Source organism: Pseudoliparis swirei, chromosome 23, assembly GCF_029220125.1.
Source record: "Pseudoliparis swirei isolate HS2019 ecotype Mariana Trench chromosome 23, NWPU_hadal_v1, whole genome shotgun sequence".
NCBI classification, from domain to species: Eukaryota; Metazoa; Chordata; class Actinopteri; order Perciformes; family Liparidae; genus Pseudoliparis; species Pseudoliparis swirei.
This window is the reverse complement of record NC_079410.1, coordinates 4,848,213-4,864,437: the sequence shown is the minus strand read 5'-3', so window position 1 is coordinate 4,864,437 and position 16,225 is coordinate 4,848,213. Positions and strand designations below refer to the sequence as shown.

Here is a 16,225-nt window from a genome sequence, read left to right as displayed (position 1 = left end):
GTCCATTTTATGTTCATTGTTTGTAAGTTGTAATATAGTAACTATTTCCCTGCATGCATTGAGCTGTTATATGTATACCTGTCTTCCCTTTGTCACATTATACATTTATTTAAGTAGAACAGTTTACTATTTAATTTATAGACCAATAACCAAAAAAGACACAGGCCATGTTGTTACAAAAAGAATCCCCTCTTCTATTTCCTTCTTTGCAGGAGTGACTTTGGGTGGGATCTAAAAGTCAATAAAAAGGTGTAATGTGGTACATTTTAGGCATCGCAAAGACAACTGGTGGCCGTCAATGACTGGATAACAGGGTGCAACTGCACCACAGCGGCTGTCTCAGGGTGCTGCAACAGAACACCAGTTGAAACTGCGCAGGTATGCCAATGGAATAATTACGAGCCGTATGGTCTCGCTGCTTAACGCTGTGCAGCAACAGGCAGAGGAAAGCATGAGCGTGGCCTCAGAGCTCAACTCATCCCATGGAGGCAGTTGCAATTGTAGCCCAGAAGATATTCAAAAGGTATCGATGTAAAGACGGGGCTGAATTCCTGCTCGACCATTTATTTAGCTTTTTACATTTACCAAGATTGATTGGTAGACATTTGTTGTTTAAAACAATATATAACTGAATGTTTTTAAATGAGATTATATGCATGTTGCAGCCATGCAGATAATGTGACAACACAGAGCATTATGAGCATTTGGAAGAAAAAACAAACAATTGTTGCTCCTCACGCTCCCGAAATTCAAAATGCTTACACTTTTCAAGGGTGACCGTATACAAGAAGAAAGCAAAAAATGGTATCAACCCAAGCCCTCCCTTGAACTTGAGCAAGGCACTTATTTCTCTCCTACAGTGGTGGAACTTCTCAGTGAATCTGTTCAAGACAGTTTTTTTTTAGTAGGCAGTTCCTGGCTGTTAATTGTGAAAGAAAGCAGCAGCGAACATCCAAGCTCCCACACATCTCTTCTTAACTCATTTTGATCATGTTTACTTCCGTGGATGTCGTTTAAATGCAACGGGGGGGGGGGGGGGGTCAGTAAAATGGAGCTTGCACACTCATCGAGACTATCATTGGCAAACAAGCTAAAATAAAAAATAAAAACATAATAATAAATCAGTCCCCAGCCCATTCGCTCAGCCACTCCTGACACTGCCTCCTCTGCTCCTCACTCTCTCCCTCAGTCCTCTTATCCCTGCGTCCTTTCCTCCTCTCCTCCTCCCGCCTCGTCCTCTCTTTCTTCTCCTCCTTGATCTTCCTGTCCTCCTCCAGCCTGCGCTCCAGCAGCGCCTCCACGGTGGCCGCCAGAGTCTGCAATGAGCGCCCCGGGAGCCACTTGGGGTCCGCCGCGGGGAGGAAGGGGTCTCCGGCGGAGACGAGCAGGGGCTCGGGCTCCAGGGGAATGTGGAGGAGGTGCGCGTGCAGCATCATGCGGTAGGGGGCGTCGTCCGCTCCCGAGCTGTAGGTGAAGTCTCCAACGATGGGGTGGCCTATCGCGCTGCAGTGGACCCTTAACTGGTGTGTTCGGCCTGAGCGGAGGAGGACAGATGGTGAGGAGCCAGAAGTATTATCACGTGTTAGTTTTCCAAAGTAAACATTGTGTGTGTGTGTGTTTGTCTGATTTAATTTCCTCTTATATTTATAAACTATAGCTGTATCATTAACTATGTAAATATAAAAAGAAGATTTGACTGGTCCGAAAATGTAAAAAACTTTCTCAAGAAGCGATTTGTGCCTAAATAATAATAATACATTTTATATAAAAATGAGTGAGTGTTGTTACCAGTGAGTGGCTGCAGCAGCACTTTGGTGACGGGGTCTCCGTCATAGGATCCGTACTCCAACACCGACAGCTCCGTCTGACAAGGCTTCGGGTTCTCACAACCTGACGACGGAAGGAAGTATTCACCATCAAGTATTCGACAATTCATTTCTTAAACTCCATGTGTGTATAGTTATGTATTTATTTATTCCACGTGTATTGTGTGGACAAAAACCTGCAGAACAAAATGTGGGGCTTCCAGTCCAAAACGTAAAAACACACACACCTTCTGTTCCCTCGATACACATCATGTGTGTTTTTCCCTCGGAGGAGTTCTTGCCGATGGAGAAGTCCAGGGTTTGTGTCTCTTCTTCCACGCAGCCACGAACCTGCGAATCAACCGTTTCCTCACTTACTTTTCAGTCACACACACGTAAAAGTCTCTGTTGCGTTCCTCACCAGGGCGAGGTAGGCTTTGGTGACGGTGCGGTCCTTGAAGCAGCGGTAAGCTCGGCCGGCGGCGGCCTTATTGAGGGCGACGCAAAGCGCCCCGCTCGTGGAGAAATCCAACTGATGACAGAACCTGTTGAGAGAAACACGGCGAGACTATCGATCCGCACGTTGACCTTCACGTGACCCGACGCAGTTGGCATCCCGTGTGACTCTGACCTGAATCCGTAGTAGGTGCTGGGGTCCGACAGCTCGGGGAAGCGGTGCCCGAGTTGCGCCTGCACGGTGTGTTTCTCGTACCACATCTTGCTGTCGATGCGGATGTCCCAGTGCTTGTCCACCACGATGTAGTCGTCGCTCTGGTGCAGCACGCACAGGCTCTCCAGGCGGGCCGACTCCGTGGTCATCGTGTGCAGCGTCTAACTCCCACAGCTCATCCAGCCCTGCAGGACAAATGTGTTGTAGAGTGTCAATACAATACTACCACTTTAAAGCTATTAAAAGCAAAAGAATTATAAACAAAATGCACATGTGGTAAAAAAGGATCTCGTTCATACTGATATATATTATTGCACTAATACTGGTGCCAGGCAGCGTTGTACTTTGTAGCTGCTCGAAATGGAGATAATTCAGTGTCATATTTGATGAACTAAATCATGTAAATTGCAGTGAGACAAGGTTCAAACAAATGTCAGTGGATTACGACTTACATTGTTTTCCTCTGACATTCATTGAAGAAGAATACAATGAAAACACTGCAAGTAAGTTGTACTTCAGAAGAGAACTTTGGTACTTGTTACACAGTGTATGTGATTCTAAATACAACACTGGCCACCACGCATTCAATAAATAAAAACACAACACAAACAAAGTGTAAAATCAACATATTAACATGTTTTAAACTGAGAAAATCACAGATAGAAGGAGCCTCCCTCGCTCTCGTTCCCATGGTAAGTCTTCCTGCGACGTTTGCCATAAAGCAGAAACACTGTCGTGACTCAAACTCGGTTAATTTTAGCTAATCTTGAAAACATTCCATATATATACACCGTAAAATAACCGGTTTAGCTCATAATACTGCGTCACTTACCTCTAGAAACCAGGCGAGACCCATGTGTTGTGTTGTTGTCGACATAGCGACGGTACGCATACGTCTGTCGAAAAACATTCATAAAACCTCCAAGTTCTTCTTCGTCTTTTTTTATTATGGCTGATAAACAAAAGAACTGCGTGTATAGCGCCATCTACCGTCCTGATTTTGTACCGCAGCATGACTCTGTGCATGTCAGCGTCTTTTTCTAGGTTTAATGGATTATTGATAAGTAAGTAAATATTAGAGATTTGAGGGGGCTCTGGAGTTTTATTGTAGGAAGTTAATAATCCAGTAAACCTGCTTTTTGGTCATAGACCCCGGAGATAATGTCCTCAGATGGATAGATAGATAGATAGATAGATAGATAGATAGATAGATAGATAGATAGATATATAGATAGATAGATAGATATATAGATAGATGGATAGATGGATATATAGATAGATGGATAGATGGATATATAGATAGATAGATAGATAGATAGATGGATGGATAGATAGATAGATGGATAGATAGTTAGTATTTTTTCCTTGTGGCTGTAGTTGGGAGTTGCACACACACGCATACACACAATTATAGTTAGTTGTTGCTTGTTTTCATCCTCCTTCAGAGTCAGTTTCATGTCACTTTGACCCCCGCGGATCACTTAAGAGACTTCTCCAGTCCGACATGTTTTATTTACCAAATGTTAACCGTCAGCAGGTTGTGACCTCTGACCTTTGTTAAAAATTACTAAAAGATGCAACACTTTTTTGTCTCAGACTTTATTAAAGGCGGTATATACGATATTCAGAGCTTTAAGAAATGCTGAGAGCCGTTGTGAAGAGGTTGAAATGCTCCCAATTTCACAATAGGCATGTTTAAATAACGTTTCAGGGCAAATTTGTTTGAAGGGAAGGGCAGTTCTTCCTTTCTACAGCTCTCAATGAAGTCCTACAACACAAATCAACAAGATTTGGGCTGATAAAACAATTTAGCCTGTTTGGAGTTACAAATGATTGGTATTAATTTGTGTTTTTTGTTATTTATTACATGGCTGGACAGAATCTACAGCTTTGGAGAAAAAGAAATGATGAAAATAACTCCTCCATCATCTTCTGCGCTGTGGATCTATATTTCCAGCATGTTCCAAACACTCTAAGCTTCACGGTTTAGCAAAGTGCTGATGGAACGAACTGAGTCTGAAAGGTCAGATAAAGTTCAGGTTGGAGATATTCAATAATCCCCAAACACAGCAGGTTTGAATTAGTTTTCAGTTCAGAAGGTCAACCATTATATAATTGGAATTGTGTGCGCGTGTGTGCATGTGTGTGTGTGTGTGTATTTAAAGAGACAGGTGTTACGAGAGAACAGGATTCAACTATGGGGTTGTGTCTCTATTGCACACACACACACGCACACGCATAGAAAGAGATGCACGAGACACTGCGTGATGTCAGGTGGCCGTGACACACATTGAAGTCAGGTAACAGAGGACGAAGAAGACGAAGAGGAGAGCGGCGACGCTGAAGACATTCACGACGATCTTGTTCAACATCGAGGATTCATCTTCTTCTTTTGAACCCAAACTGCATATCCTGTTGTCCTGTTGCCAGATTCATCTTTTGTTTTTGGGCTCTGTGGATGAAAACCCACCTGGATGTCACATTGCTCTCTGCAGCTGACTCCATGTTGCCCTTTCCCATTCTGGGATAAATCCTTCACGCTCTTTGAATAAACTCAGGTCTGTAGAGGAGAAAAACATAATCTGAGTTTATCGATGGACGTGTCGGCGGGACATTGAAGAACTGTGGGCGAACTCTTCTAGCCCTTCTTCTTCTTCTTCAGTTAGTGTTAGCGGTCCGTTGGCCCACCATGGAGAACTCGTCCTTTCTGCAGGCCCGCTGTGAGGAGCCCATCAGCACGTCGGACTGGGGCCTCCCTCTGCTGGGGGCTCTGCTGGTTCTGGCGCTGCTCTACGCCTTCCTCTACCTGCCGGCTAGCGCCCAGCGGGCCCTGCTGGAGGAGGCGCTGAGCGGCAACGACACCACGACGGGATGACCGGCCCACGGAGGGCGGGTGGAGGCCGAGAGCCCAGAGCTAGACGATGGATTCTACTCCAAGTCTACTTTTTATTGGCCAAATAAACTAACTTTTATTGGGACCGATGCATACGGGTGTCGTTAACTGTAAAAGGAACCTTGTATATGTAATCTCATGTTTTTAGGTTTGTTTTGTAACATCTGCCTCTCAGGACGACAGATGAAAAATAGCCTCTTGGCTAATAACTCTGGCACATTCACAGAAATGTTTTTATAGATGTGCACTGTCCCCTATTAAAATAAACCAAAGTAACTGGGGGCAGCTAGTTAGCTTAGCATAAAGACTGGAAACAGATGGAAACAGCTAGCCTAGCTCTGTCCAAACGTATCAAACTGCACCTGCCGTAAAGCTAAAAAATGAACACGTGATACCAAAGTGTAAAAGACAAACGATTTGCCATTTAATTTAGTTCACGTCTCCGGTTCTTTATTGAGCCGGAGCAGCAGCTTCCTGCCAGGAGGAGAGACGTTGACATGTGGCTCGTTAGCTTCGGAGGAAGCCGGGATCGCCGGCCGCTCATCAACTCGCGTGAGATCCGCTATACGGAGGCTTTGTGTGCATGTGGGAGGAACATTAAAAAGAGACCTCTCACTGGTTGTTTGAATTGCCTTTATTAAAAGATACAGGACACTAGATTTGACACCAATATTTGACGATGCGGCACTCGATGGTTACAGGCTGGGCGTTGAACGCAGCTATCCGGTGCCTTTAAAAATATCCCTGTAAATACTGTATCTGTAGTCCATGGCAACCGTTGACTATCTGGATATTGCGTCAGTATCTTTTTTTCTTCTTTTTTTTAAATCACATTCAAATTTTACAATAAAGTCGTAAAAAAAGGAAGAGCGTCTCGCTAAACCATGCAACACCCAACAAGCCAACGTGTACAGTCAGTCTCAGATCACAACGATTTCAAGTTCAATGTTCAGCAACAATGACGATATCATATCCAAAGACTTAACACAGTAATGATATTATAATATTTTTTTAAAGGGGAATTAATTCATCCCCTGGTTTACTTCTCAGTATTCTTTCAACTACCGTCTTAAAATGTTCCATTAATTATAGTCAGAGCGGCGTTGTATTCACATCGTGTGTCCTCGGTAAACGAGAGAAGTTCACAAAGGGCACACTTTGTTCATTTTTAATGAATGAATCGTATCAAATTATTAAATGGACATGCATGCATCTCTTTCTACACTATGCACAGTTCACTTTCAGTCTTTAATCCGTCTTTTCAAAAAAACGCTCCTCAAAGATTCGAGAAGGCCGCCGCTTTCAAATCACACAGCGGCGTTAAAGTAGGATGCATCCCGGTTTATTAAGGATTTGAAAAGACGACGTTTGGATAATTAGAGCGTAATGTCGTTATGCGAAAGAAAAACTGATGTTCCTTTACTTCCTGTAGAACTAAGGATGTGAATTATCACATTTGATCAATTATTTTTTTCTTCAAGTTTGCAATGAAAACATGATATTTGTTGGGATGCGACGGATCGATCAATCTACACCCTCAGACATGGGATAAAATATATACTTCACCTGAAGAAATACATGAAGGACTGGATTTTATCACTCCTATTTGGTCTTTTTTAAATTCTACATCTTTGTTGGGGATAGTCTTGCTCAACGTTTTAAAATTACAGCAATACAAATGCCTTAAGGGACATAAACTAGAATTGTAATATTCCCATTAATTAATTTCTTTGCCTTCATTTGTGTACATGTTTGCACACCATTAAATATGCTGAATTAGCTCTTCAAGGGTTTCCTGTTTGCAGTGTGTTGTCCATGTTTTCGTTCCCGGGGGTCTGAGAAGTCGCCCTGAATCTGAAAATAAGTGAAATCCATCTTCGAGAAATGATGTGCGTTAAGTTAAGTTAATTTAAGCAATCGGGTGAGGGCACAAATATGATCTTAACGTAAATGACCACCACGCCTGGCGGAGTAACGCGACTCTCAGCGTGCGTTGTTACGCGGCGGGAGCTGAACAAACAACCGACCACCAGGGGGCGCCGTGGAGCCGGTCGGAAGGATTCCATGAACCCGGACGCACTGGCACAACCAACTCGCGTCTTGAGGTTTCAAGGCCTCGATGAGCTGCGTGTCACGCGTCATCGTTGCCTGTGTAATGTATATTGTGTATTTGCGACTTCCTTTAATTGCCTGCTTATGCCCCTCCCCCTTCACACTGCTGATATACGGAGGCAGGGTGGGAGAAAGGAAACTGAGAAGAAAAGGAGATCATCATCTCTAAAGCGTCCTCATGTGAACTCTGAACGGGTGTGATGCGGATGTAAAATAGAGAGAGAGACAGAGAGAGAGAGAGAAGGGGGGGGGGGAGAGTCGGGACACCTGCACCGAACAGACAAGGAAGGAAAGGTTGGTACAAGGAGGAGGAGGAGGAGGAGGAGGGTGAAGACGGGAAGGTCAAGAGAGGAGGGGGAGAACAGGAGTGAAAGAGTGCATCATCATCATCTCTCTCTCCCTCTATTCACTCCAGTCTTTGATGAGGTTGAAGTTCCACTCCCAGTCCAAGTGGGCGTTCTTGTCGTCGTCGGTGAAGTGGGAGGCGACCTTGTAGTGGCCGCGTGACATCACGCCTCTGGGCACCTCGTCCACCGGGCACAGGAACTCGTGCTCCTCGTCCCTCGGGCAGTAGCTGCCCGCCATGTGCGACACCTTGCCCACTGCAGGGAGGGAAACAAGACGGGTGAAGCCGACGAGGTAGGCGAGGTCTAATAAAGTGCCTCGAGTGATGTCATCTGAGTCATTTAGGACCGAGAAAGAGAAGTGAGGTCACCGGAGCTCTGAGAGTCCTTCTCATACTGCAAACTGTTCATCAAACATCTACGAAAAACTATGATCTCACATTTAAGAGCGCTTTGGAGTGGGAAACACAAAACAATATGTTTCGATATGTATAATTCAGAATAGCGTCTTAGCGTTTAGCTGCATTGCTAATCGAGCCGGCATCGATCTTGTTTGCCGTTACTCTCGCCGCTCCTTCGTTATCCGCACTGAACATCAGCAGAAAAACGTCTTCCCTGTTTCTGCTGAAGGTAACGAGCCCATTGTTTCATCCCTGTGTATTTATAATACATTTCACAGGGCAGTCGCTACTAGTTTTTCCACAAATAAAAGAGTATTTAAAATTGGTCATTAAATTACAATAATACACATGCTATATTTAGTCAAATAAAATGACTGATTGATGTTCAGTTATGTCTTTTTGGAACTTTATTTTTACTCGATGAGTATAGACCTGTATGTTCTTCACAAGGTACCTGTCAATCCTTTTCTGGAGGTCACATGATGGTACCGCAAGCCAGCAACGATTTCTCTGTTCACCTGCACACACACACACACACACACACACACACACACACACACACACACACACACACACACACACACACACACACACACACACACACACACACACACACACACACACACACACACACACACACACACACACACACACACACACACACACACACACACACACACACACACACAGAGAGAGTTTCATCAGATCTTTCATCAGGCACCTTGGCGTGACTACAAACCTACTGGGAACCAACAACATGGATATTACATTCTTACATTTCCCATGATGCAACTCAACAGCTTCTTTTCTATTAAACACATGGTGTAATTGTTTCTCGTTTGGATAAGTGCTGCATAAATAACCTTTATCATTATTAATGTGTTTGTAGATAAAAACATGCAACTAACAGCTAACAACGTAGAGTTCAATATTACAATATTACAACGACACAGAAACGTTGGATTTTCCACGAAACGTGTTTTTTGTTGTCGGAACTATTGACGCCTTGAGTCGAGCTGCAGTGAGGCCATCTGTCCACTAGGGGTCCTCACAGCAGAGCGAAGTCACTGAGCTGTTAGCTGTCGAAATGCACATTTCTATAGATGATACATGACAAGAATATCCCTTACAGCTTAAAAAAACATCTTTATTTGTGCAGTTACAAGCGTCTTTGTGTGCTATAGAAGTCTAAATTATTATTATTATTATTATTAGTTATTCTTTCATAATAAAAACAGACCAACTTGTTTTAATACGCTGAATCACTTCTTTTTTTCCCTTCAATTCGAGGATTTCGTCAGCAGATCTTTAATTTTTTTGGGTGATGTCATCTGAAAAGAGGGGGATGAGGGTGGGGCTTCAAGGAAGAGCTTGTTGTGACCCCCTGATGGAGAGTGAACCTCTCCATCCCTCCGCTGCTGCATCCATCCGTCTTACCTTGAAGTGAATCTTCAGCTGGTACGTGACTCCTTCCTTGAGGGAGAGGGTCTTCTCCTTCAGAGCGCTCAGGTCTTCTGCACAGACGACAACAACAACAACAACAACATTCATCATGGTCAGCACGACTCACTCTGTGTGATATCACCTCACTCTTTTTTATTTATTTAGTGAGCACTTAATTCGTGATTGTTCCAAACTTTATTACTTGAATTTACAAACTAAAAGACGTATTAGTGTCGAGCTTTAATTCAAATTTGAAAAAAATTACAATCACAAGAAGGAACTTCAAAAGAAAAAAAGAGATTTTGAAACCAAAAAGGAACAAAAAGTTGTACCGTTAAATCAAAGAAGTTCACTTAAATAAAGAATATAGCATGAAAGTTGATCGTTTTTGTAATGTATTAGTAAGGTTTAGTACATCAGCAGCTGGCATGTGTTTGCTTACAATAAGATACATTAAAATCATGAGAATATACACTTAATTCAGCAGATTTGGGTCAATTTGCTCTCATTGTGTGAGCTAAAAAAAGAGGATTTCAAGCCATGAAGTTGCATTAATACACAAAAGAGTTCCTGGAGGAAAGAGAACAGCTTCTTTGTACTTTACATCCTCTCTCTCTCTGTCTCTCTGTCTCTCTCTCTCTCTGTCTCTGTCTGGCTGTGGATCGGGTTCATCGTAGCGATGTAGAAAAGGCACACAGCAATCAGAAATGCATCCACCGCCTAATCACTTTATATCTCAATTTAAAAACCCGACCATCCGTCCTGAGTGCCTCCTAATGGACGGAGAGAAACAAGGGAAGGAGGGGAGGAGATGGAGGAGAGATAGAGGGAACAGACAGCAGTGTGGAGGAAGAGAGGCTAAGCAAAAGAAAAAGGGAAGTGACCTCCTCCGTAAACAGAACATATATATATACACATATATATTTATATGTATATATATATATATATGTAAATATATACACATCTATATGTATATATATGTTTATATATATGCATATATATACACATATATATATATATATGTGTATATATACAGATTTAAATATAGATATATACAGGACTGTCTCAGAAAATTAGAATATTGTGATAAAGTTCTTTATTTTCTGTAATGCAATTAAAAAAACAAAAATGTCATGCATTCTGGATTCATTACAAATCAACTGAAATATTGCAAGCCTTTTATTCTTTTAATATTGCTGATTATGGCTTACAGCTTAAGAAAACTCTAAAATCCTATCTCATAAAATTTGAATATTTCCTCAGACCAAGTTAAAAAAAAGATTTATAACAGCAAAACAAAATCAAACATTTGAAAATGTGTTTCCAGGTGTTTCGAGTTAATTAGACGATTCAAGTGATTTGTTTAATACCCTACTAGTATACTTTTTCATGATATTCTAATATTTAGAGATAGGATATTTGAGTTTTCTTAAGCTGTAAGCCATAATCAGCAATATTAAAAGAATAAAAGGCTTGCAATATTTCAGTTGATTTGTAATGAATCCAGAATGCATGACATTTTTGTTTTTTTAATTGCATAACAGAAAATAAAGAACTTTATCACAATATTCTAATTTTCTGAGACAGTCCTGTATATATATATATATCTGTATATATATACAGATATATATATACACACATATATATATATACAGATGAATATATATACATATATATATATATGCACTTTAAGGAAAAGCATCGACATAACGCTCTACTTGTGGTTTGGGAGATTCATGGCGATGCAATAAATACTAAAACCATAAATGTAAGTCGTCACGGTAATGAACATTTGGGAGATTCATCACCGCCCTATCTGTGTCTCGGTCTCATTGAATTTAGTCTCTTTCCCCGCTTATGAACTGTGGAATGTAAATCTCCTCTCCTCCCTCCTCCCTCCTCCCCCTCGTCTCCTCTTCTCCTTCCTCAAAAGAGAGAAGATGCTGGCCTCCCCCGGGAGCGTCTGACTGAGAAAATAGGTCAGTGTGGAGAGCTGTATACCTGTTCTCCTCACCCACACACACGCATGCACACACACACACACACACACACACATATGTATGCAAAGATGCACATGCACGGCTGAGCCTCACACTCTCCGAATATTGCACCGATTGCCGAAAGATTAGTAAAATATAAGGGAATAAATCAACTACTGTCCTATTTTAACAATAATTAAAATTACAACGTTGTTTTATTGTTACAAGAAATGCAATTAAATCTTAATTAAATATACATGACTCACATATAAAAGGTGTTGTGTTCTTATGCATTAAACTGCTTGTCGGTGCTGGTTACCTTCTGCCCCCAATGACGGGGCTATCGCCCAGTCTTTGGCTTACCTCCCCTCCCCCCCTTCCTACTCGTTGCAAGTCATGTCTAAGATGTATGTGCTTATGTGCAATGGTGTTTTTTGTTTCTCCTGCTCCCACACTGTACCCCTCTAGGGGCATAGTCGGGGGGTGGCTTTTTCTTTTTCTCGCCTCTCTTCCCTCATGTTATGCTGTCATCTTTCATCCACCCTTTCCAAGATGGCGCCGCGGACGGCGCCTCAGTGTCTTGGTGCGCGAATCTTTCACCTTCCGCCAAAAAAAAGTTCCTCGTTTGTTTGTGAAAACATTCTTGGCAATAAACCTGTTTCTGATTCTGATTCTGATTCTGATTAAAGCTATGAGCGAAATGCTAACATCAAAATGCTAACAGGCTCATATTGACAAAAAAAGTCACGACACCATTGAAAAAGGTCTATTTTAAAATATATAAAGATGAAAGGATGTTGCGTAATGTGGTGCGGTCGGGCAGCATATATATATATATATATATATATAATGTTTATTCAATGCCAACCAGGCCACAGCATTGTGTCCATGGTATTGCATGGGGGCCCATTGGGCAATAAATCCGTGTTGCTTTCTCCAGACGCAGAGAAACACATCACAAGTCACTTTTGTGCTCCCCGAAAAAATAACTAAAAATTATAATTAAGATATATAAATGCATCAGTGTTCAGGCCATCGACCGAAGCACGAGCAACAACTGAAACGACGAAGAAACTGAGATTTCTTGAAAGGATAATAATCTCAAATTCTATCGTCAGTAGAAAAATCTCAGTGCAAAATATTACATATAAGAATTTGGGACTATTTATTTCTGAAGAAATAACAATAAATAAATAACAAGAAAAAACACGCAATTAGTCTATTTGAGGTCATGAATACTGTAACATTATTAAGTTGTAAACACAAATGATAAATGATACACAATAAGAGCTCGGCGTGCACGAGGGAACCCAAACAACGAGCGCAGCGGTTAAAGGGCTCCGGTGGGACGCCACTTTCTAAAGTGTGGAGCAATCACCTTTACTGTGGTGCAACGTACACACACACACACACACACACACACACACACACACACACATGCAGAGCAGTAAGCGCCCGTCGCCGTGCTGCATTGGAAGCAGCCTGCAGTGCATAATGAGGTCTCTAATGCATTCAGCCACCAACGGAAAGTCCACCTCACATGCGGCCCGGTGCCGGCTCGCGATACACCGAGCGGCACCGGTGATCACTCTGGAGATTAACGATGAAAGATGGCAGCATGCGCGCACACACACACACACACACACACACATTCATCCAAATGTGAAGATATGTGAGAAGGAATACGTTCAGTCTCAGATACGCGGGCTGCGAGTGTATGATGTTTATTATGATTTAGTAACGCGAGAAGAAATCATCTGTAAAATTGTTGAAACAAGACACAGATGAACTGAGTCACACTCACACACTCACACACACACACACACACACACACGACTCTTACCAACTCCTCACTAAACAACGTACCATGAGAACCAAAAAACAAGTAACTTTAAAATAACTCAATTAACCCCTGACTTTAAATCCCTAATAGAGGTCAAGCTAAAAAAAACACATTGCATTATACATTACCCATAATGCAACAGGACCATCATTCGTCCATTCCCGGCTGGTAATCGATATTTTCGTGCACATTTCTTCGGTGACTCGCGGTAATCGAGTCACGTGGTCTGAGAGTTTCCTGCCGCCATTATCATTTGCTTGTTTGTGATGCTGATGACATCATCAGGACCTCACACCACCACAGGCTCTCCCTGAGGCGCCTCTTCAAACTGCCCGCCAGGACCCAATGCAGACTTTCTGTTAAAAACAAGAATGATGTCGTCCGAGTCCGAGTGGAGATGACTGGATTGATTTTTCCATCCATCACTTCCTCGTCATCTCTGGTGTCGATCACATGTGAACGCTTCGTATCGGCCTCAGCAGGACCCTCTGCGTTCAGAGGCGGTATCGCCTAGCAACCAGCTGACCTTTCCTATCAGCAGTCTGTGATTGTGTCCATGTGTGTGTGTGTGGTAGGGAGGCCTCAGACAAGGAAAAACAAGAGCAAAGCCCACACACACACACACACACACACATGAACACGCACAGTCACAGCAACTGTTGTCCTGTTGACACGCCCTGACACACAAGTCAATGGTGAACACACACACACACACGCACGCAAACGCACTGACACGCACACACACATGAATCGATCCTTTCCTCAAAGTAATCCCCAGGAGGGATTGAAATAATCTCGATTCAGCCACCTGATTACCATGCACCGCAGACACACACACACACACACACACACACACACACACACACACACACACATGAATTTAGACACACCTCACTCTCCTTCTCTGACTGTCGCTTTTACCTGCATCCGGGGGAAGATGTCAATAAAGCCCACTAAGCAAACATCTCTCTCGGACAGAGAGGAACAGGCGGAAAGGGTGATGGGAGGGGGGCGTCGCCTACCTGTCAGGTCCATGCTGATTGGCTCAGGAGCCTCGTCGCACAGCAGGGTCAGTCTGGTCACCTGGACATTCGCCACAGCGGAGTCTGGACAGGAACAACATATATATAAATATATATATAAATGTATTTGCTTGTTTGTATATTTTTAGTTAGACACTGGAAAATAAGATTATTTTATTTGCTTTACTGTCATTAGATGAGAAGAGAGTCAGGAGGAGTTAGCTTAGCTTAGCAATAAGACGTAAGTTATACACACATGTTGTATGGACTTCATTATTTGAACCTTTTCAGATGAATAAACTGATAATATATGACATTTGTCCATTTAAAGTCTTCAAAAACAGAGACGAGGACGCGTCGCAGCGAGAGAGACCGACGGAGGGGAAGCGGAGGTGTAGAAGGTGGACGGTCACTATTACACACAATGTGTGAGTGGCCATTTAGAGTCTTTTTTTTTCTTGGCTAATAACAGCTGACAGGAACTGAGGCACAAGCAGCGCTTTGCTGGGAAGTTTGTTTTGTAGAGTGCTCTGAAGAAAAGATGCTAGCGCTCCAATAAAAAAGCTCCCCGGTTGACGCTCCACGTGTCCACGGTACCGACGGAGCTTCTCGTTATTTGGGCCGTGGAAGCAAATCTGGAGGATTGGGGTATTTGTGAAACATGAAATTAAAGTGTCTTCCCATTATGAAGACATATTTATGCTGCAGCAGCTCAGGCTGAACGTCTATCGGGATCTCTCTCTCCTTAATTGGTCAAAAATCAAATCACCGGGTCAAAACTGACATTTCACTCAACTCCCCAAATGTCTATTGCGTGGTGATGCCACTTATTTTTAGTCCAAAGGCTGCACCGCGAGAATGGCGAGAAAGAGATTTAACGTCCATCCTGCTAATGCTGAACTTAAATATATTAAAAATATTTCAGGTCATAAACATTTTAGTTATTGGAGAAGAAAGTAATCGTCCAATCACAGAACGGCAGGCCATCCGGATTCAGCGAGGACCGATTAAAAGCGTTAAGGGCCTCGGCTTGACCATAAAGTCCCCCCCCCCCACCCCCCCGCGTTCCCCTTCCTCTCATCACCGCCTTCCTCGCCGTATTTCATGTTACCAAGATGAAGATGAGGCATCGTTACAGCAGTGGGCGGAGTCAGAGATATTCGACTAATATCAGCCGTCACGGCCCCGGCTGCTGGATTAGAGATGCTGAGGCAGGCAGGTCACGTGTGTATGTGTGTGTATGTGTGTGTGTGTGTGTGTGTGTGTGTGTGTGTTTGATCGGAAGTTGATGACTGCGAGGAATTCTGCACCAAGTCGTTATATAGAGTGAACAGTTATTAAAGCTGCAGTACCGTCGGGTACCTGGGTGACTCACCAGCTCTTCTATCATCTCAGGTAAACAATAGACACACACACATACACACACACACACACACACCTGCTGGCCTCGTTTCCCTCCCCAGCAGGGTCTGCTTGTACTTGACCAGACTCTCGTCATTTTGGTCCAGTTGCCGGATCTCCTCCAAACTCTTCTGGACCGGCGCGATGTAGTTCAGGTTCCTGTCATCCTCTTCCTCCTCGAGACGAAGATCCTTCTTGTCGGCCAGCAGACCTTTGAGGAAGAAGAGGGAAGAAGAACCATTAAAGACATACCCACCCACACACTGCCCAAAGACCTCACCTGTACCTGTACAGACCTAAATGTTTCACTGC

General features: G+C 43.1%; 2 protein-coding genes across 2 annotated transcripts in view; both read right to left on the bottom strand.

Moving 5' to 3' along the window:
- Window positions 1-548: 548 nt before the first annotated feature.
- On the bottom strand, window positions 549-3,394 carry rpusd1 (RNA pseudouridine synthase domain containing 1). Its single transcript, XM_056407296.1, has 6 exons — window positions 3,308-3,394; window positions 2,437-2,660; window positions 2,227-2,350; window positions 2,054-2,156; window positions 1,789-1,890; window positions 549-1,534 (listed from the first exon to the last, which is right to left on the bottom strand). Exons 2-6 carry the CDS (start codon window positions 2,622-2,624, stop codon window positions 1,122-1,124), a joined length of 930 nt encoding a protein of 309 aa, XP_056263271.1. The 5' UTR covers window positions 2,625-2,660; window positions 3,308-3,394; the 3' UTR covers window positions 549-1,121.
- Window positions 3,395-5,995: 2,601 nt separating this feature from the next.
- Window positions 5,996-16,225, bottom strand: part of arhgdig (Rho GDP dissociation inhibitor (GDI) gamma) — a 19,486-nt gene continuing 9,256 nt past the window's right edge. The window contains exons 2-6 of the mRNA XM_056407283.1: window positions 15,951-16,124; window positions 14,513-14,596; window positions 9,663-9,739; window positions 8,680-8,743; window positions 5,996-8,082 (exon numbers count right to left, since the gene is read on the bottom strand). Coding sequence (XP_056263258.1) covers window positions 7,883-8,082; window positions 8,680-8,743; window positions 9,663-9,739; window positions 14,513-14,596; window positions 15,951-16,124 — 599 coding nt within the window. The 3' untranslated portion in view covers window positions 5,996-7,882. The remainder of the gene's footprint in view (window positions 8,083-8,679; window positions 8,744-9,662; window positions 9,740-14,512; window positions 14,597-15,950; window positions 16,125-16,225) is intronic.